This window comes from Ylistrum balloti, unplaced genomic scaffold (genome assembly GCF_031769215.1).
Source record: "Ylistrum balloti isolate Yb309-2 unplaced genomic scaffold, AGI_CSIRO_Ybal_v1 Utg371016, whole genome shotgun sequence".
Lineage (NCBI taxonomy): Eukaryota > Metazoa > Mollusca > Bivalvia > Pectinida > Pectinidae > Ylistrum > Ylistrum balloti.
The window spans coordinates 314,439-337,698 of NW_026782565.1; the positions used below are offsets into that span (position 1 = coordinate 314,439).

The window sequence follows — 23,260 nt, forward strand, 5'->3', positions numbered from 1 at the left end:
CAAATACTTTTGGTTGATTTGTAGATGAATCAATATTTATCAAATAAACATTGTACATAACTACAGGTTCATGAATCAATTGTATATATAAGCATTTTCACGGCCCAGTGATCTGCAAAAACTAATTCATGGACAGGTGCTTGATGAATCAGTGGGTAAATAATTGATCATCGACCAGTGACTTTCTGGGTTTCTTTATAGTTACTGGTTCATGGGCTAGTGGCTTTCTGATTTGGTGGTAAATACTGGTTCATGGACCAGTGAGTTACTGCTTTGGTGGGTATATACTGGTTCATGGACCAGTGACTTACTGCTTTGGTGGGTAAATACTGGTTCATGGACCAGTGACTTACTGCTTTGGTGGGTATATACTGGTTCATGGACCAGTGACTTACTGCTTTGGTGGGTAAATACTGGTTCATGGACCAGTGACTTACTGCTTTGGTGGGTAAATATTGGTTCATGGACAGCAGCATATGTAGACAACAAGTAGCACAATCAAATTTTAACACGACACTTTCAGGATGACAAGCATTCAAAGACTACCAGTAAAATATGTAAGTTTACTGTACTGACTCATGGCATGGGCTGATCATGAGTTTGGGGGTAAAAACTTGGTTATACAAGTACAAGATCTCTGCTCCCTCTCAACAGTGGAGTGCAAATCTAACCACCTTAGAATATTAATACACCTATTTTCAACTGATTAAAAAACAATCTAATTTCCCGGTATGTTTATTTTAACAGCAAATAACTCCATAAGAATGTAACGTTTATTATCACTGCAGACTTACAACTAAAGTTTTTCCTCAACCTAACACATATTAGCAGGAGTTTCTTCCTGGTCTAATGATTGTCATACAGATCACAGAAGATAGCACAGAATGACAGAAGTTCCTGACTAACTGTACATGTTGAGATAGGTCCCTTGTACATGTTCTTATCGACGGTTGATAGAAATTCTCTGAAGAAAAGAAAAGAAAAACAAAAAAAAATGAATCAAATCAAAACAAAACAAAATAATTCTAAAAAGACAGGTATACAGAAAGCTAATTGTACAAAATCAAAAAATACATATCATTGTATGATAAAAAAAAAAGAGAGGAAAAATAAGAAAAGCTACTGGTAGAAAACAGAAAGAGGAAAGTTATTGAGACACAACCAACACTAATTAATAGACAACACAAATAAGACTATTATGTGGAGGAACTCCATGTAACAAGTTTTTAGTGCCATTAGAAAGGGATAATACATAATAGAAAAAAATTATTAGTAAAAAATGTTAATATGAAAGAAGAAAAGCTTACATAAAACGTCAGAACTGAAAACTTATAATACATGTGTAAGGTAGAAGGAAACAGTTCATTTGCATTTTTTCTGAAATTATTGGTCATGTTTGAGATATACAGGTATAGCAGATTGGTTATGAAAAATACATCATTACATGTATATGTATTTATAAATTACACAACAATTACATTAACAGTAGAGAGATAAAATTTGTGTAAATCAAAAATTTCCTCTGATTTCTGACATGTGATTGTCATGGTTACCTACTGATAAAATGCTAAAAACACAGAAATACAACTAATTCCAACCTAACACTACAACTTTATAGAAGAAATTTATTTCTGAACACCTATCTTAATATCAACAACACTGTCATGGTAACAAACTACCCCCCGTACATTTCAGCAAATTCCAACGTGGAAATCCTTTATAACATGACCACATCTAAACACTATGAAAATTTCACTTCCTGTAAAGCTAGTTTTTGGTGCATAGACACAGATTCGAGACTGCCCAAACAGTAATACCCAACACAATGCTAAATAAATATTATTCGGGAAAAAAATTAATCCCCACATTGTCCACTTCAACATGAAAAGACCAATTTTAGCAAGGATTTATTTTTCAAAATTTTGATTAAAACTTTTATAATGGGGTAATCTAATTAACAAACTTATCACCCATGGTCACACAGAGAAATGGTGTACTGCTACCTAAAAATCTATCAAGGCCAACCAAAATGAAACTAATTAGACAAATCTGAGCCTAATATACTTGTACTATTCAAGCCATTATGTTATAGATATTACTGTTGAGTCAGAAATATTTTTGCTTTTTTTTGTCTTTGCTTCGGTTTTTTTTTATTTGCCTGCAACAGAACAGCTGAACTATATTCCTAAGGATGAATAAAGATAAAAAGTTTCAGTCAAAAATTAATCCAAAAATTAACCCAAAAATGTCCCTCAAATTTATGTACACAAAAGTGACATCCCTTATTCTGAGTATTTCTCCGAAAAGCCAAATTAAAAAAACAAAATGTTTGCATTTAATTTTAAAAGAATACAAAAATTTACATGTCTACCTTGAACTATTCAACTGAACTCAGGAAGGGAAAATGTTTGTTACAGGTGAAAATTTAAGATCTGGTTGCTAATGCATATCAAAAGCAGTCACATGTGACTTTTTAGATTATTATATTATCATCTCTGAGGAACTGAGATGTGTAAGCTAATTTAAGGCTTATAACAGCCTTTGACAACAGAATTATACAAGGATACTGATGATAATTGGGGGAGGGGGAAGCTCCCTATAAAAATCACCCAAAATAGGTCAAAAGTAAACCTGCCTTATTTGTATTTATCATGTACCCAAAATCTTACAAAAATTAGTTTAAAAAAATGAAACAATTGACAACAATGATTCTAGCATAATCTAGTCCTCTTCATCAATCATGCTGAGGTACAATACACAACACAAATGATTTTGTAAGTACCACAAAAAAATGCACCTTCTTGTTTATTTAGTTAAACTTATTTCAGGACCAATTGTGAAACTTGATGATGATATCAACCTAGGCACATAGCATTCGTCCCAAACTCTCACCATGATGTCTATAATACAGTCAATTTATATAACATATACTGTACACAAGGAAATTTCACTGTCGTTAAAACTTAACTTCATAATTTTGTCATTTGGGTGACAAAAATAGAGTTTGGCTGAATTCTCATATTTATTTACAAATATATATCTTTGATGTATTACAGGCAAACTTTACATTAGGTGAAAATAAAAATAATACCTGGTATATAGGTAAAAATAACCCACAGCAATGTTTCCCTGTATATGGTAAGTAAGATAAGTAGAAGGCCTGTTACTAGCTAGTCAAATATTCATGTAAATACAAGTTGAGGACAACGTATTATTAGGCACATCTAAGTGTCTGTAGTCAAGTGTGAAAAAAAGTTAGTTTGTTAGTTATCTCACATTTACAGTTATGTTTTTAACACAAATACATCAACGTAACATCTTCACATAGAAATATATAAACAGCAGTTTATCATAAATCTACAATATACAATGTTCAAAATCAAGCAGGTAAAAATATTCATACATGTTTTAGATATAAACAATCTGCTATGTCTATGAATAGCAGGGTCCTGTGATACCAGGATGGCAAAATATTAGTGGATTCTCGTTGAGGGAAAGAGATCAAAACAAACTATTACAGTTTTGGCTTTCAAAAGGTATAAGCCTTAATCCTTGCTCATAACAGAAACGAAAAAGAGCTGAACTTTGATGGATTTCAAAACATGGCAACTTTCTGGGTCTAATCTGTCTATATCTGATAACACGTAACTAATTGGATATACAGTATTCAGGTGCTACTGCAAGGAACAATGATATCTCATATTTCTGATTAATTCTAGTAAAAAACACATGACTAATAAACAATATTATGTTAATGATGGGGCGTAATCATGCCACTGAAGGGGCGTAATAATATCTCCGGCGAGGTAAAACCATGTTTCTGATGGGGCATAACAGTGTGCCTGATGGGGGCATAATAATGACTCTTACGAGGTAAAACCATGTTTCTGATGGGGCATAACTGATTACCTGATGGGGGTGTAATAATGTCTCTGACAAGGTAAAACCATGTTTCTGATGGGGCATAACTGATTACCTGATGGGGGTGTAATAATGTCTCTGACAAGGTAAAACCATGTTTCTGATAGGGCATAAGCATGTACCTGATGGGGGTGTAATAATATCTCTTACGAGGTAAAACCAAGTTTCTGATGGGGCATAACTGATTACCTGATGGGGGTGTAATAATGTCTCTTACGAGGTAAAACCATGTTTCTGATGGGGCATAACTGATTACCTGATGGGGGTGTAATAATGTCTCTTACGAGGTAAAACCATGTTTCTGATGGGGCATAACTGATTACCTGATGGGGGTGTAATAATGTCTCTTACGAGGTAAAACCATGTTTCTGATGGGGCATAACTGATTACCTGATGGGGGTTTAATAATGTCTCTTACGAGGTAAAACCATGTTTCTGATGGGGCATAACTGATTACCTGATGGGGGTGTAATAATGTCTCTTACGGGGTAAAACCATGTTTCTGATAAGGCATAACAGTGTACCTGATGTGGGCGTAATAATGTGTCTGACGAGGTATAACCATGTGCCTGATGAGACATAATCATGTTTCTCGTATGAACAATTTTGTCTCTGACGGACGTATAAATCTTACTGTGAGGATGCCACTATGTGCGATACACTTATTACAAATAACTGTTTCTTTACACATGTACCACTACTTTGAGACTTTTCTTAGTGTGAAATTATTGGAACCTATTCATTAATATGATGGTCAATCTGAATACCTCTCCTTCAATTAGTTCTTATATCAATCACAACATGGTCCCTTTTCATTCGTAAGAAAGATTTCACCAATTAATCAAATGGTTCATTTCACTGGTATTGTATTCATTAGCACACATAAAGACATCACAATTCTCATGTACATGTATTACATATACTCATGTAGATGCATCGAGCAGTGTGATGTAGATCAGCATAGAAAGCCAACTTGAGACACTAGACTCGTCTTAACTGTACCTCGTCATCCACAAAATCATTGTTACCCCACGTTCGATAGGCCACTGAAGAACCAACTCCCCAGGTTCCGGACACAAATCGTCTGCAAGATACGAAAACAAAATTTTATATACAAAATGTGTAAATAATAAATTTTAACAGTAACATTTAGAGATCCAAGAGAGATGATTTGGCACCATTAAATTTTTAATTCTATGTAAGACTAATCATTCTTTTCTCTTTTCCTCTTAATCATTAGATAACAAGAAAATGCTACATTTAAAATGTAAAAAAGAGCTAAGGAGAACTTTCTGACAAATAGTGATAACAATCTTCAACTATCAAAATCTAAAATGTTTTTCGGTCAGCTACATGTATTTTGTTTTCTTGAGTAGACACAAAATTGATGGGGCACAGCTTGGTACCAAAGGGAGCCTATACATCAAGTTTGAGAAATATCATTCTAGTACTTCTCAACAAATAACAATAACAAAGTTCAAATGTGAAAATCAAAAACCGCAGTCAATCAGCCAATTTGTTTCAATGATGTGTTTAAAAATTAAACAGGTATATCTAGGGACCATGGGGAACATCCAAGAGGGATCTTGGTGCCCAACTTTGTTTGGTCTTCTATTCTATCCTCTATTTGTACACATTATTTTATGAATTTTGACAATTCCTTTTCAGTAATACTAGCCAAAATAATTTTTGTCAAATGCAAAACAGTTGCCTGGCCTGTCAGTAATATTGGTTTTCTTATCAGTTCCAAAATCAAAAGACTAGACCAAGTACTAGGGATCAATGAAGAACCTACAATAAATGAAATTTGAGAAAGATCCATCTAGTACTTCTTAAGAAATACCAAGAAAAATCTTTCTTTGTCCAAATCAAAAATGCTTGTCAGCCATTTTGTTTTTCAGATGAGTCCAAAATCAATATGGTACAACTAGAGACCAAGGGGAACCTTCATATGAAACCTGTAAGAAGGATTAATCTTCTCAAGAAATAGCAATAACAAGGTTTTTTGACAGACAGGCAGACAGACAAAGCACAGACTGATGATGGTAGGCTAAAAATACCCTTTCAATACTTCTCAATTAATAGTGATAATAAACCATGTGCCTATCCACAATTTGTGTTTTATCTCAAAATTAGACAGGACAAACTTGGACCATAAGGGAACATAAACATTAAGAAAACATTAAGAAACATCCCTCTAGTACTGACTCTGGACCAATTAACATTCTCACTCAAATAGAAACAAAACGCAAACAAATTGGACAAATGCAAATAATTCTAAAGAGAAACATCAAACAATCATCAATAAAAACAAAGGCAAAACTAAAGAGAGGCCCATGGGCCTTAACGGTCATCTGACATAAAATACAAGATTTCAAATTTTGAACTTATTTCACATGGATTTATGAATTAAGGGCACTCAGCCACCAACTTGAAAATGGGTTAAGGTTATTCATTTCAACAAACTTCGTAAACCTTCATCCCAGCATGCTACAGGCCAAATATCATCATCCTGGGTGTTCTGGTTATTCAGAAGATGTTTGAAGAAACAAACTTTGGTCAGTGCCATGTCATGATCATTTCATGCAGGTTTTGGCTCAATCACACTGGTGGAACTTAAAAAGAAGTCGAAAATGTGTTTTCAAGATGGCAGCCATCTTGGATTTCGGACCAACCAAAAATTAACAAACGTTGGTCAGGACCATGTCATGATCATTTCAGGTAAGTTTCAGCTCAATGTCACAAGTAGAACTTGAGAAGAATTTGAAAATGTGTTTTCAAGGTATTTTCAAAATGGCGGCCATCTTGGATTTCAGACCAACCCAAAATTAACAAACTTTGGTCAGTGCCACGTCATGATCATGTCATGCAAGTTTTATTCTCCATTGCACTGATGGAACTTGAGAAGAAGTCGAAAATGTGTTTTCAAGATGGCGGCCATGTTGGATTTCGGACCAACCCAAAATTAACAAGCTTTGGTCAGGATCATGTCAGGATCATTTCAGGTAAGTTTCAGCTCAATGAGACATGTAGAACTAGAGAAGAAGTTGAAAATGTTTACAATAGACGACGGACGACGCTGGACAAAAGGCGATCGCAATAGGTCATCAGACCCATTGGGTCAGATGACCTAAAAACAAAAATGCAAAATAAGCATGATAGACCGGAAATGGATCAACAAATTATGCATATAATAACAGAGCCGGTCTCTGGATATACATATCCTCGAATATGCGAAAAACACTGTATTGGTATACACATGGGACTTGGAAGATTTTTCCTCATTCACTCTATTTCTTTAGGAAATCCCATTTTTCATCACCAAGAAAGATACTGTTTCTTTCTGGTAAAACTACCAGTGTTAGGACTATAGTACTATTTCTCATTTCTATCAATAAGTAATGCATGTGTAGTTTCTACTGATATCGATAAGTACTACATACCCATTCATTTCTGCGAAAACATGGACAATTGAAAAGCTCTGACAATATCGACATAAGGATAAATCTTAGTTTGCAATAAAAAAATTCTTATCCTAACCTGATATCTTTATTTATGTCTAAAACATACCATGAAAATAACAAAATAATTAGATCTTTACAAAATAAATTCAATCAATTTCCAGGTTTGTAATGATTCATAAGTTATCTACCAGATATATTCATTTATTTGTTTTCCATGCTAAATGTTTAAAGCATTTTATTTATCTGTATGTCAAGTTATTACAGAAGCCGTAGTGATCTCGACTTGTGATACTAATAAAATATCATGTAGTTTGTTTTTCAATTTTTTTGCTATACTTTGCAATAAAAATTCAGTTTATTTTGCACACAAAATAAAACTTTAATAAATCAGGCCACAACATGTCTATCTATCACAGACCAGGAAATAAAGGTATAGTTGATACTGGTGTTTAACACCAGGTTTCACAAACCATTGATGAACTAACCTAAATGTATCAAAACAAGTACAAATGTAAATTTACAGAGCTCACGAACAGATGATACATGGGTCTCAATATCTGAATCACAATTGGTTGACATTGAAAGTACTAAAACATGTGTTTTTCATTATATTAATGAAGGATTATGAAATATGAAAATGAGACTGAGCATTACATATATGTATATATACATTATTAGGAAAAATCAATATGTACAGTTGTCAAGAGTGGCACTATTCATGAAGATAAATTTTTCAGAATATATATAACTGTCACCAATCGTTGAGAAAATATCATTTTTGTTGGGTAAAATGCTCTGAACTGAACAGATTATTGTAAATTAACATTAAACCCATTCATATATCATAATTGCATTTTGTAGGTCTAGAAGTTGTTACAGCCTTTTTGCATGTGCTGAGAAATGTTAACAGCATCTTGCATTCTATCAGATTATGTCAGTATCCTCTAATTTTGTTTTCATATACAGTAAAACTCACTTGTGTCGAACACACATGAGTCGATTACATCGGATGAGTCGAACGTTTCGTTCGGTCCCGATTTTTTCTCCTCCTTATCTTAGTAAATTAAACACGGATGGATCGAACACTGTTGAATCGAATACTGTGGTTGTGTCGAATATTTTTTGTGGTCCGTCCCTTCTAAATCGTACAAAAAATTCCATGTTTGTGTCGAACATTCAGACGCCACATTGTCTCAGGTAAATTTTCCTGGTCGGTAATGAGTGTGATCGGTCAGCCGTAACGGTGTCAACAGGCCCATATGCACAATGTAATTTCAGGGTATCGAAACACCTAATCCTTTTGTTTATACAGGTGCACAGGTAAATATCTCATTTTACCAAGAACTATGCGATCAAACAGCCATTGAAATAAAACATCTCATGTTTACTTTTTGCCCGTGAGTTGTTATTTTATTTGAGTGAAAATGTCAACATTTGAGTTGAAGTGTCGAAAGGGGCTATAAGTTAGGGTGAAATTTCATTTCAGTAATAATTACCATAACTTTAGTATGCAAATATGGTACCTACACCCATCTTTGTATCCCAAAAACAAAAGATTCAAAAATCCCGCCCTCCCTACGACCATGAGCCTTCACGTCATGAACATAGAGTTATTTCCCTTCCTCTTATCTTTATGGCTACCGGAGCGGGCGGACGTGCTATATTCAGCTGAGTGCCTTCCTTTTCCTTTTAGCTTAAGTCTACCTTATAGCCGATTATTTATATATCGGTTTATTGCTTTAAACCCATCCTTAACTATAACAGTCTTTGCAGACGTTTATTTAGTTAATATATCCTGCTTTTAGGCCTTAATCGGCCGGCCTTTGTTCGGCCTTTGTTCGGCCATTTTGCTATACTCCACGCACCGAGCGCGTATCTACGTGTTTTGCGCTGTTCGGTTTTTTCGTGAAGTTTTTTCGCTTTTTATCGGTCGTATTATTTATTCGACCGTATATTTTGCTTTGCTTTTTTACGTTTCGTTAGCTTTTGCTTTCGTTCGTATTTGTTTGTTGGAGTTGTGTTTTTTCACTCCATTTATTTTTGTTACGTTTATTTGTATTAATAACTGTTGTTATTTGATTATTTATTTCGTAACAATTATGGATTCAGGGATGCGTCGTGGTTCAGCACATGGGTGTTCTCACTTCTACGGAGAGCAGGACCCCCATGATGCCTGTCCCTTATGCCGACCTTGCAGCGAGGCCTCGCCGTGCAAACTTTGTTTGCACGCCGGGTCCGCTGTAAAGGCTCCCCTACCCAGTCGGCGAACTTCTCGCCGGAAGAGGGATTCGTCCTCATCTTCCGGTAAGAGAGGTAAGCCATCCAGGTTTTCTACCCCCGGCCCTGAGCCGAGGGGTGAGGTTGTCACTGCTGGGGGTGTTCTCACACTGAGCTCCGCCCTCGAGCAGGGGGCTCCCCCTCCAAGGCGCTCAGGCGCGTCCTGGTATAGGGGGAGCAACCCGACCCTGACTCGGCGAAGTCTAGGGTCGAATCGGCCGGTAGCTCTCGACAGCCGGCGGTGCTACCGTCGGAAAGGGACTTCCGGTCACAGGTCTCTGAGTCTTTCAGGGACCTCGGCCACCAGGTGGCGTCGTTGGTGGGGGCCGCCCTGACGCCGGACCGGTACCCTCGGGTATGGGGTCAGGGGTCACTGATTTTTTGTCAGGGTTGTCAGTGGCTACGGGGATTAGTGACACTGAGTTCACTAATCCTAGTGTCAGTGCGGGGCCTGGGTTCCTACCCTCACAGGTCTCTGGATCTGGGGCTTTTCGCTCTAGTCCAGATTTTCCGGTGCAAGGTTTCCCAGGGGGTTTCCCCCAGGGATTTGGGGCCCCAGGTCAGGCTTCCGGTTTCCGGTCGCCTTTTCCCCCGGGCTCGGGGTGTAGGGGTGCCTGCGGGCACTCAATCCCGGGCCGCCCAGACCAACCTGCGGATGGTCATGGGTACCAACAGTTACCCAGCTGTTACGGGCTCGGCCCGTACATGGCTGGGTTTCCACCTGGTGGGAGTGGAGGTTCATCCTGGTCCTTTGGACAGGGTGTCCAGCCCCAGGCTCAGGCAGGCCAATTTGGTCAGTTCTGGGGTCACTCCCAGCCCGCGGGACTGTTCCCATTCCCTCAGGGGTTTGGGTTCAACCCCATGGGTCTTCCTTCATGGAACCCTTGGGGTATGGTCTCTCCCTCTAGGAGACGTTTTAGCAGTGCTGAATCCCCCCAACGCTCTGCTACTTCGGGGGCCGTTTTGGCCGGTCCTAAAAAGGTTCGCCGGACCTTTAGGACTTCCGCCTCCCGCGCGGACTCGTCGGTCTCCTGTCCTCAGGGGTTGGCTTCTAAGCCTACAGCTTCGGCTGTTAGACGTTCTACGTCTAAACGCCGTATAGAGGAGTCCCCCTCTCCGGAGAGGTCTCCTCTGGCGGCCCCTGTTCCTCCCAGGGCGACTTCGGTCGTTAGCGAGGAGGAGATGGACGCTGAGGGCGTGGGCTTGGCAGAGGATGACGATGTTATCCATCTGTCTCCTGGGTGCTCGGCGATTGATCCGTCCGAGTCATCGGCAGATGACCCTTCTGACCAGGAGGGTTCCCAGGAGGTAGGGGGCTCCGAGATTGCTGAAACCGAGGCTCAGCATGTTCTTTCGGGGATGAGGGCCCTACGGGCCGACATTTCTCGGATTCTCGGAGCGGAGGTATGCCCACCCCCTTCTGCATCGTCGGTGCCCGAGTCCACCACCCTTCTAGGTTCTTTGGTGGCTCCTCGGGCTTCCGTTCGTACTGACCGGACTCTGCCAGAAGGCACCATTGTGTCTTCGGCTCTGGCCACTGCCCGGGCACGGGTTCTGGAGAAGAATTCTTCATCTACCCGCACCCCCGGGTTTGCCGGTCTGCAGCTCGGTGTTGGCGATTTGTCAGAGGCTTCTACCGCTGACTACGCTACACATGACGGGCAACTGGCCCCTCAACCAGCAAAGCTGGAGTCGAGGGAGCTGGCTGCCTGGCCCGGCAAATCAGTGGACCAGGTGGTGTTCGATGCTAGAGAACACCACAGGATGGAGAGGATGTTGCGCCTTTCCATCCAAGTTCTGTCTTACATAGACTTCCTGACTGTGAGTCTATACAAGGTATCCGACTTGCCTGAGGGTCGGGTACCAGAGACGGAACAGGCCGACATTCAGGACAGGCTTACAGCTGCCCTGAACGCGGCGTTGAGGGCATCGGCGGCCTTACAGGTCTCCCTGCTCGCCAATGTCGTGTTGGCTAGGCGATTTTCTATTTTAAAGAATCGCCCAGTCGAAGAACCTTATCTTTCCCGTCTATTGACTGCCCCCTTCACTGGCTCTACCCTGTTCGGGGGAGCTCTTCCTTCTGTCCAGAAGGATATGAAGGAGGACTCGGTCGCCTCAGCACTCTTGGTGAAGAGGTTTCGTTCCGAGAAGGCCAGCACCTCGCAGGGGTCAGCGCCTCCCAAGAAGAGGGCTAAGTTTTCGGCTGGGCAGGCGTCTGCCCAACCCAAATCGCAGCCATACTTCAAGGGCAATAAGGGGAAAGGTAAGAAAGGTAAGAAACCTCCTGGGGGCAAGAAGAAGGGTTCCTGACTCTTTCTTCTCCTTGACCGAGACAGAACAGGGGTCTGGCGGGGTGGACGGCGGTCCTCCCGTTCAGGTCTCTTGTCCTTCTCCCGCAGGCTCAGGCTCCGGATGGGCGGACGATTCTCTGTTTTGGCAGGGACTCGATCTGCCCCAGCCAGAGCTTCCTGTGGGCGGGCGTCTCTCCGCTTTCCTATCCCAGTGGCAGGAAATTACGGAGGACGTGTGGACGTTGTCGGTGGTCAAGGAGGGTCTAGGTATTCCCCTTCTTCAGGATCCGCCTCTTACCGCCCAGCCGATCTTCTTTCCTCCTCCGGGGGATTTGGAGAAGGCTCGGGCGATCCAGGAGGAAGTAAGGACCTTGCTTGCCAAGGGCGCGGTAGAGGAGATTCCTATGTCGGAAATCACTCCCGGCTTCTACTCCCGAATGTTTCTCGTTCGGAAGAAGTCCGGAGAGTGGCGCCCGATCATAGATCTCAGTGCCTTCAACAGGCACGTAGATTCTCCTCACTTCAAGATGGAGACCCCACGGGGCATCATGGCCTCCGTGAGGGAAGGGATGTGGGCAACTTCAGTAGATCTGAAGGACGCCTATTTCCATATCCCCATCAAGAAGTCGGCACGGAAGTTCCTCCGTTTCACGTGCAACGGCAAGGTCTTCCAATTCCGGGCCATGCCCTTCGGGCTGACGACAGCTCCCTTGGTGTTCACCAAGCTGCTGCAGGTAGTCGTGGGATTCCTTCACTCTCGCGGAATAGACGTCCACATCTATTTCGACGACTCCCTCATGCTTCACAGGGTGAGGGAATCGTTAGTGAAGGATACCAGGCTGGTCCTGAAAGTCTTACTCAAAGTCGGCTTCATTCCTTCCAGAGAGAAGTCAGAGGTTTCCCCATCTCAGGACTTTGTCTTCCTGGGGAATCGTTTCGATACGGTTCTGGGCATAGCCCTACCACCGGTGGAGAAGTTCGAGAAGGCCAGGGCTCTAGCTCTGTCCTTCATCGAACGGTCGCAGGTCCAGGTACGTTGGTTCCTCAGTTTTCTGGGGTATCTCAACGCCCTGGCAGATGTGGTCCCCCTAGGGAGACTTCACATCAGACCTCTCCAGATGTTCCTCCTGTCCAACTGGGTTCCGTCATCCAGGAAGTGGGAGGCCTGGATAACTCTCACTCAGTCGGTCAGGGAGTTCGCTCGCTGGTGGACCATTCGGGAGAATGTTCTCCGCGGGGTTCCTCTGACCAAGCCTGTCCCCTCTATGACCCTGTTCACGGATGCTTCCATGACAGGATGGGGAGCTTACCTCGACGGCCATTGTCGCTCGGGGGAGTGGTCTGGGGATCAGCTCTCGGAGCACATCAACGTGCTCGAGATGAGGGCAGCTCTTTTGGCACTGCAATCCTTTCGGGGATTCCTGCAGTCCAAGGCGATTTGTGTGGCTACCGACAACTCTACAGTTGTCGCGTATCTGGAGAGACAAGGGGGCACCAGGTCTCACATCCTGTGTGCCCTCTCCATCCGCATCCTTCTTCTCTGTCAGGAGATGCAATTGTCCATTACGGTCAAGCATCTTCCGGGCAGGTTGAATGTGTTGGCGGATACCCTCTCCAGGCGCCGCCAACCGGTGTTGACGGAATGGCAGCTGTGTCCCTCGGTCTTCCGGGGAATTTGTCAGGTGTGGGACAGACCTTTGATAGATCTGTTTGCCACTTCTCTGAACAATCAGCTGCCAACCTTCGTCTCTCCGGTCCCAGATCCGAAGGCTTGGGCTGTGGACGCCCTTTCTCTGGACTGGGACGGGATGCATGCTTATGCATTCCCTCCCTTCAACCTGGTGGGCAGGGTGCTTCAGAAGTTCAGGGAGCATCACTGCTCCTTACTTCTGATAGCCCCCCTGTGGCCGAGGCAGCCTTGGTTTCCGGAGCTCTTGTCGTTTCTGGTGGAGGAGCCACTGGCTCTCCCCACCAGACCGAATCTCCTGCGTCAGCCTCGGTCCAGGACGACACACTCTCGACCAGAGATCCTCCACCTTCACGCGTGGAGGCTATCTCTGGAAGCCTCGCCAAGGCAGGCTTTTCTCGAGAGGTGTCAGATCGCATCGCGCGATCTATCAGGGCTTCCTCTTCTGCCGTCTACCAGTCCAGATGGAAGATCTTCTGTGATTGGTGTGTCGGCAGGGAGGTTGATCCATTCGAAGCCTCTGTTCAGCTGATTGCAGATTTCCTACTCTCTCTGTTTAGGGACCGCAATCTGGCACCTGGCACTATTGCTGGCTATAGGACAGCAATTGCCAGTGTCTTGGCTTTTTACGGCAGGAAGGAGATAGGTTCTTCCTCATCTCTTTCTGCCCTAATCAGAGGCTTCGCTTTGGATAGACCCAGAGTTCGGCAGCTGGCCCCGCAGTGGAATTTAGCCTTGGTGCTAGATTCCCTGACGAGGTCACCTTACGAGCCTATGGAGTCTGCCTCTTTGAAGTTTCTAACTTTTAAGACAGTCTTCCTTTTGGCTCTGGCCTCTGGACGTAGGAGGAGTGAAGTGCACGCCCTGTCGTCATTTCCTTCCTGCCTTCGTTGGTCCAGAGGCTACGCTGCCGTTACTCTTTTAACTGATCCTTCCTTCCTTGCGAAGAATCAAGTCCCGGGGTTCTCGCCCGATCCCATCAAGATTCCGGCTTTGACTAGCTCGGAGGAGAGGGATAGATTGCTTTGTCCCTGTAGGGCTCTTAGGTTTTATCTCGATAAAACCAGGGGGGGGCGGGGCTCCAGATCCCGTCTATTTTTGCCTATCAAACAGGGACAGCGAGACATCTCCTCCCAGTCGGTGTCTAGGTGGGTATGCCAGGTCATTAAGTATGCTTATGAGCATTCTGATGACCAGGCTCGGGCGAGGGTGAGAGTGCGGGCTCATGAGGTAAGGGCCCTCGCTGCATCCTGGGCCCTTCTTAATGGGTCCTCCTTTCAGGAGGTCATGTCTGCTGCCTTCTGGCGGGGCAGGGATACATTTACAGATTTTTATCTGAGATCCCTGGCTTCCCACTCAGAAGGTTTGTATTCTTTGGGACCTCTGGTGGTTGCACAGTCTGTGGCTGTGCCCCCCCCGTTAGCCCCGGGGCTCGTCTTTTCCGTTCGGCGGCACGTGGTTTACCTGCTCGGTCACGGGGAGGTTGCCCCTTCTTATTCTATGCACTCTGTCCCCCCTCCCTACTAAGTTTAGTGTGCTAGATGGGCTGCCTGGCTGCTAGTCACCACTACGGTAAGACGAATTCGCATACTAAAGTTATGGTAATTATTACTGAAATGAAATTGAGGTTTTTTAATGTAAAACCAATTTTCATGAGGTAATACTTACCATAACTTTATGGAGTCCCACCCTTTCCTCCCCTCTTCCTATCTGCCTGACTGCCCCTCTACGGGTGCTACATAAAGGCTAAGAGGAAGGGAAATAACTCTATGTTCATGACGTGAAGGCTCATGGTCGTAGGGAGGGCGGGATTTTTGAATCTTTTGTTTTTTGGGACAAAGATGGGTGTAGGTACCATATTTGCATACTAAAGTTATGGTAAGTATTACCTCATGAAAATTGGTTTTACATTAAAAAACCTCAAATTCGGGATTAGTCATTCATTCCACACTCTCAATCATGAGTTCAAATGAGCAATCTAGTGAAGGACCCAGGTAATCTGGGGGGATAACTGGATCATTTGAGAGGAATGCGGAAGAAAGAAGAGGACAGAAGAGGAAGCTTGATGTGAAAGATACGTGTTTGTGACAATGACGATTACAGTAACTGTCATTAACCTAAAATTTATTTGTGTTTTAATAAAAAAATAATTGTTATTATAAAATATAGATGTTGTCTTGTTCTTTTCATTAACACCTTGCTATCAGACACGATCGGCGAAAATAGGGTCAGTTTAAATATATGATGTCTCGATTACAGATGATAGACAAAAACACTGTTGAGTCGAACCATCAGATAAGTCGAATAATTTGCTTGGTCCCATCGACTTCAACTTATTCGAGGTTTACTGTACAACCTTCTAAGTTTACTCTGATATGCAGTTTGCAGAACTGAGTGGAAATGTGTAAGAAACAAGAGACCCATGGGCCATACTGGTCATCTGATTATAAAGACATAAATATAACAGAGGACCAATTTCCTGAATCACTCACTTGTTCAACATCTTAAACAGTAGGCATTGTCAGTTCATATAGTCAATATCTATAAACTTGAAATCCTATTTCTCAAGCATGCTACAACACAAATACCATGACCCAGGTCCAACTGCTCGTTGAAAGAAGAGTTTGAAGCTCTAAACACATTTGATATTAGTGACCTTGATAAGAAGTCAAGGTCAATCATTTGAAGAAATTTGGTTGCCTTTTATCAAATTATGTTATAGAACCAATATCAATTGTTGTGATCTTTTGGTTAAGAAGAAACTGCTTGATGATTTGAACTTGTGACTTAGAAAGTGGGTCAAGGTAATTCCTTTGGACAAACTTGGTATCCCTTCATCCCAGCATGCTACTGGCCCAATATCAGCACCCTTGGGACTTTTGGTCATTGAGAAGATCTTGTTTAAACATCTAAAATCTTTTGTCCCCTGTGACCATGAAAGTGGGTCAAGATCATTCATCTGAACAAACGAAATATGATTGCCTTTCATCCCAACATGCTACACACCAAATATCAGCATCATGGACCTTGTTTAAAAATTTTGACATATTTGACTCCTGTGACCTTGAAAGAGGATCAAGGTCATTCAATTGAACAGAGTTGATAGCCTTTCATCCCAGCATGATAGAGACCCAATATAAGAACATTGAGCCTTTTTGTTATTGAAAAAAAATTGTTTCAATAGAAAGTTTACACATGGTGGATGATTCAAGGCCCATGTGACAATGGACAAAACACAATCATGCCAACCCTTTGAGTCAGATGACCTAAAAACAAAAATATTGTATTTCTCATTTTCAAATGCTTCTATAATCTCTTAAGTACAAGATCACAAATATGATTTATTCATTGATATTCTAGTGGTTTAAGATGATATATGTAATTATTAGTTGATATTGTTACATTGTATTGACTTTCTACAGATAATTCATCTCACACAACTGGAAGAGCATCACTTAATTTATCTATTATTACTTTAATGTCATCTAAATTTTTGTTGATAGTAAAACACAAAGGTATGTTTAAATGCTGATAATTGTTTGCTTCCTGAGCAGCAAAACATTTGTTCCTGTATCAAAAATAATCTGCTTTGCAGAACTACCTTATCCAGTAAACCTCTACCCTGCATTGCAACGAAACAATTATATAAGAGGCCTAGCAGCCTTGACAGTCACCATAGATAAGCAATATTGAATATAAAGGTTAAAGGGTAGTTATAAAGTGTCATAAAACAGAAATTGTGACATTGAATAAAGTAAGCCAGTGTCAATACATGCATACCATCAAAGCTGTCATCCGATACTACAAATTCTTACAAAGTTATCTCCAGTAAGAAGATGTAATTTTTCCATATAAATTATAGTAACGTTAACATCCTCTCCAGGAAGAAATGTGAGAATCATTTTTGTTTTAAATGCACCTTAAGATGCTTCCATCCAAGAAGTGCATTTGCTTAAGCCATACCTGGGTGTTGAGTAGAATATTTTTGAAATTCAAGTCAATTTTACCTCTTTTGGCCCTGCACATCAGCCCATGAGGGTCAACCAGGATCAATATGAGCTTACCATAAAGCTGTCATTCTCCATACATAATTCAAAGCCAGTTTGAAATATTTCCAATGAAAATTAAACAAATTCTACTCAAAAATCTATTTTTTCGATATAAACTACTGTAAACTTTACCTCCTTCCCACTGAGAAATGTGAGACCCTGTGGCCATGAAATTCAGTTTTGTAAACCATCTTAAGATGCCTCCATCCATGAAAAGTACTTGATTCTACCCTATCTGAATGTTGAGAAGAAGATTTTTGAAATTTGAGTAAATTTTACCCTTTTGGCCCCACCTCTCAGGCCCACATGGGGTCGGGATTATATAATTCGCTACAGGTACTTTGTTTCATCTTATGCAAAGTTCCTAAAAAATTTCACTGAAATCAGTACTGGAGATTTTGAAAAAAAACCTCATATTGTTTACGGACCCACAATGCTGGATGAAGGTGATAATTAGCTTACATCAGAGAAGTAAAATATACACCTACTTCTTAAATAAAGATATTTAACAATGATGGTGCAAACAAACAAAAAAGATCAAAGATTCAGAACACAACTTCTCTTAAACTTATGAAATGCAAACAAAATTTTTTTTAATGTTAAATTGTTCAGGATCTATACTTCTCAAGCAATAAGGATAACAAATTTCAACTGTCAAAATTCAAGCTCAATTTTAAATGGGTACAACTAGGGACAGAGGAGCACTTATACATAAAGTCTAAGTGATATTCCTTCAGTGCTTCTCAAGATATGGCAATAACAATTATTGTTTACAGACTGACAACAGACAGACTGCAGACGAAGGGTGATTTGAACAACAAGAAAACTGTCTAGTAAAGTAATAGGCATCACAAACACTTACCTTCTGTACCATAGGACGCCTATCACAATGGCAATCACGACTATGATAGTAATGACTACTCCAACAGCTACTTTTCCTGCTTTGCTCAATCCACCAGATTTTCTTACGTTTTCATGGGATCTTTTCGTAGAAGAAACTGGTGATGTATTTGTAGTTTGGGGTGTTGTGCTGGGAGGTTTTGTAGTAGTACTAGTTAGTGTTGTACTGGGAGGCTTTGTAGTAGTACTACTTGGTGTTGTGCTGGGAGGTTTTGTAGCACTTGTTGGTGTTGTACTCGGAGGTTTTACAGTTGTATTAGTTGTTGTTGTATTTGGAAGTATTGTAGTAGTACTAGTTGGTGTTGTACTCGGAGGTTTTACAGTAGAACCAGTTGGTGTTGTACTAGGAGGTTTTACAGTAGAACCAGTTGGTGTTGTACTCGGAGGTTTTACAGTAGAACTAGTTGGCGTTGTACTGGGAGGTTCTGTAGTATTACTAGTTGGTGTTGTACTGGGAGGTTCTGTAGTATTACTAGTTGGTGTTGTACTGGGAGGTTCTGTAGTATTACTAGTTGGTGTTGTACTGGGAGGTTCTGTAGTAGTACTATTTGGTGTTGTACTGGGAGGTTCTGTAGTATTAGTATTAGTAGAATTAGGGATAGGGGGCATTGGGGAACTGGTCTTTGAGGTTGTAGTATGGCTTTGGGAGTTAGAAGCATCGAGGGATGGTGTTGTAGGTTTATTGGAAGTTGCAGTTATATTGGGTTTCAGTGATGAAACTTGAGTGTCCACATTGGTAGAAGCAACATTTCCAGAACCCCCACCAGCCAAAGTAGAACTTCGAGATGTGGATGTTATCTTAGACAGATCAGTGGGTACTGTTGTCATCGGTGGTGGCGATTGAACAGTCTGATTTGATGAACCAGTCGCATTCTGTGGCAAATCTGTTAACACTTGACTTCCGTTGGAGGATGGATTCAGTGACGGTGTAACTGGTGCTGGTACAGCATTTTGATTTGAAGCATCTAAACCAAATGAGAGAAATTTTGTTTAAATTCAGAGACAAGTATATTTACACACATAAACAACATTTAACATCTTAGGCCATACCAATTTGATTTATAGTTCTTCGGGCGAGCGAAACTTTTTTAATATTAAAAAAAAAAATCCAAATCTTCCACAATTGGAGCAAGCGACTGTAAGCAATGTTTTTTATGTTGGAATTAAATTATCCTTTTGGTTTTTAATGTTATTTCTAAGTGATTATGACAGAACTTTTAAAGTAAAACATCTACCTGATCAAGGACTCCAGTAATAAATCATTTTATCCATATTTATATTGTATCATATAAGGAAAATATGTTAGAAAAGAATTGTATGCATGATATCTCACAATGAACCATTAATTTGTAATGTAATTGCATTTATCCATGGCCAATTGTATCAAGTTCAGCAGATCATTTTGGTGGAGGAAGACTGAATATCTGAAGAAGACCTGCACTGGAATAGAATTCCAAAATGGACACACCAATTATGTTAATCAGAATGAAATTATCAACAAACACATTTTCAAAACATAATAACTGTATTGTAACAATTGCTTGAAAGAAAAACATGTAAAAAGATATTAAAGAAATATTGAAAAAATTATATACCTTTATCAAATTATAAACTAAACAATGTTAAAAAAGAACATTCAGTTTTGAAGTTGTAGGTTTCGGTGGGAGAGAGAGTTTTTTGTGACCCAATGAGCACGGAAAATGCAGATTGTTTACATTTATCAGACTTTGTGTCTTCTGATTTATGGCAAGAACTGACTAAAAATTCAACGAATTTCATGTTCAAATCCGCACATACCGATGCAAGCATGGTCGGCGAGGAGACGATGATGTTGTTTGAACAGGGAGGACGACTAGTGAAAATTTATTATTTCCAATATCTGATGCGATAGTTCTAACTGATCGTACAGATCATAAAACGAAATGTTGTCAGCTGTCTCCATTGCTGTGTTTGGCATGACACTATAACAACCAGTCTCAGTCGTTAGAGAAACTACGATTATTCCCATGTTGTTAGCTAGCCTTTTTTCTCGGTCGAATGTAGATCAGACGCAGAAAAAAAGCTTAATATAATTGCGACGTTTGTGACAAACGCCCCTGTGATCCAGAATTAGGGCAATTTCTAAGTTTTGAAATCCCATGCAAAATAAGTCCGGATTCGTCAATTTTGACTGACGATAAAATAAGAGCGGTATTTTTTCTTTTTTTAATTATTAATCGCTTAAAATAGGAGTGGTAAATCCGACGAACTATAAATCAAATTGGTATGGCCTTATGTATGTAATCTCACTAAATAATCATCCACATCACATAAAACAACTATTCACAAGACTACCCAGGTACTCAACATCTTAAACTCTTATCTTCATATATCTCTCAATATCTGATTTTCCTTTTCTCCACTACTTCAATCTGAATGAACACTCATTACACATAGGAGTGAGCAATCATATTGTAATAGTCAATACATACAGTTGAAACTCAAAATTGCTGGAGTCAAAATAATTTTCAAGTCCTGACCTTTCCCTTCTATATCTTTGTATGTTTAGTTTAGACAGAGATATATATATCACATATATCATATATATATGTGATATATACATCTCAGGTTTGGATGACTCAAATTTCATTTAGTTGAAAATTTCACTGAGTCTAAGCAATTTTTCAGTCCCTTTAATTGTATACAAGGGAAATGTCTTTCCTTTTCTCAAAATTATTTTTTGTCAAAACATCAGTACGTCTTCTGACAAAATCAGTCAATACATACACAGAGTAGAAAGTCACCTGTACATAACACATGGCTAATTATGGTGTATCAGTCCATCCTACACATAACACTTGGTCAATGACGATTAATTACCAGCTTAATTATCCAATTAAAGGTTGACTTCTTAATTAGTGTAACCATCCTTTAGCAGTTACTTACCTGTATGATAAAAATTATCGCATTTACATAAAACATAAAAACATTTAGCTTGGTTACGTGCTCCTGCAGGAACGATAAAAACAAAACCTTCAAACCAGTACAAACTTTTTAACGAATTCTGATTGCAACAATTCCGAAAGAAACTCATTTTGAGCTTGTTAAGTAAAGGACTGTGATCGGGCACTTCATCAGATTTAGTATTTGGACAATGAAGTGTTGAAAGTATTTTTCATCGATAGAGTCTATATCTGTACGTTTATCTAGTGCTTGTACAATGTTTTCTGTAACAGGTAAAAACTTTCTAGTGCCACGTTTTTCACGCGTTTATTTATTCAGAAAGTTAAATTAATATGATCTGTGGCTTCATACAACAATTCTTGTAGCAAATCAAAAGAAAATTTAAATTTCCTGTAATGTAATTTCATGTAATTCTGCTAAATATATGTGGGTATTCTACACGTGTTGGGGAGGGAACAATGCGAGTACAATTGTATCTGATTGGAGTTGTTATTACACATTTTGCTATTTGGATGAATAAACAATAAAAGGAGAAAGTAGGATAAATTCATTTGTTTATTTTCTGTCATTTTGAATATCATAGCAAACTATGCTGTTTGTGCGCTATCGTAGCCCTACTTCATTCAAGAAGCCGATATCATCAACCATATTTATACACATGGTTTGAGTCAAAATACAGATAAGTCGAAATATTTTCCACTTCCTTGAATTTTGAGATAAGGATTTTCGACTGTATTTGCAATATAATTTCAGTATCACATTATATTGCAGCATATTATATCGAAACCCAAATTCATCCTGTTTGATATGTTCTTAAACTAAATGTGTTGTGTAATTTAAATCAAAATTGTCTAGTTTTCGGTACATCAATGCATTAAATTACACTTATTTTTCTCTAATGTACATCTATGAAAAAATATATCCCGATATTTCACATTGTATCCCTCTGAATAACGTAATATATTGCAAGATGAAAACTGTTAGCAATACTCACCCTTATTTACACATACACGCATTATATTTGAGATTGGAAGCAAGCTCACGTATTATCACATCATAGTTTTTTCCTTCCACTTCAAATGTGCCAAATGTTGTGAAAAGTACAAAATTTATTAAATTATGGGTCTTGTGCACCTCCCAATCTAAATTTCGATATTTCTTTTGATCACTTTGATTTTTATCAGTTGCCTTCCAGAATTCATAATTCGGAGCCTTAATTGATCAGCGACAAGTCTTAGAATGATGAAACAGATTTATATGGTGCAGTTTTCTTCATTGTTTAGCTCTATTAGAGACGTATATATCACACATATACGTCTCTGGCTCTATCTAATTCTAAATTTGCATGAAAAGGTGCTGTTTAGTCGTGTGTCTTTCATACAGTACTCTTTAATTCGATCTCTCACATCTCGTCACACCAAAAAAAAATCCACCTAAACCAGGATGTATTATTGTGTTCCAGGCGAGGCAACTCCTTGTAAAATGTCGGCCATTATAGAGATTACTTTGGCTATAAATAACATGCTCTGTTGCGTTTATCAAAAATTTCGTGAAACACTCAGTATGGAAAAGACTCTCCTGAACAAACATTTCATTTATCTATAAATTAAAACCAAAGAAATCATGATGTCACAATCTCGTGAGCTTGATCATTGGTGTCGAGTTCTCACCTGGTACACACCTGACCCATCCCGAAGAGCGCGTCAATATTACTTGCGTACGTGATCA

At 40.1% G+C, this 23,260-nt stretch overlaps 1 protein-coding gene across 1 annotated transcript; it reads right to left on the reverse strand.

Moving 5' to 3' along the window:
• Positions 1-872: 872 nt before the first annotated feature.
• Positions 873-22,548, reverse strand: LOC132560116 (mucin-2-like). Its single transcript, XM_060224761.1, has 4 exons — positions 22,527-22,548; positions 18,552-19,554; positions 4,924-5,005; positions 873-964 (listed from the first exon to the last, which is right to left on the reverse strand). Exons 1-4 carry the CDS (start codon positions 22,546-22,548, stop codon positions 941-943), a joined length of 1,131 nt encoding a protein of 376 aa, XP_060080744.1. The 3' UTR covers positions 873-940.
• Between the last annotated feature and the right edge of the window lie 712 nt (positions 22,549-23,260).

Coding starts and splice junctions, on each gene's coding strand:
- LOC132560116 (XM_060224761.1), bottom strand. CDS start 22,548: ATGCGTGTATGTGTAAATAAGG. Junction 5,006..18,551: donor GGCGTCCTATGGTACAGAAG/GTAAGTGTTTGT, acceptor CGTATCTTGCAG/ACGATTTGTGTCCGGAACCT. Junction 965..4,923: donor ATGATTTTGTGGATGACGAG/GTACAGTTAAGA, acceptor TCTTTTCTTCAG/AGAATTTCTATCAACCGTCG.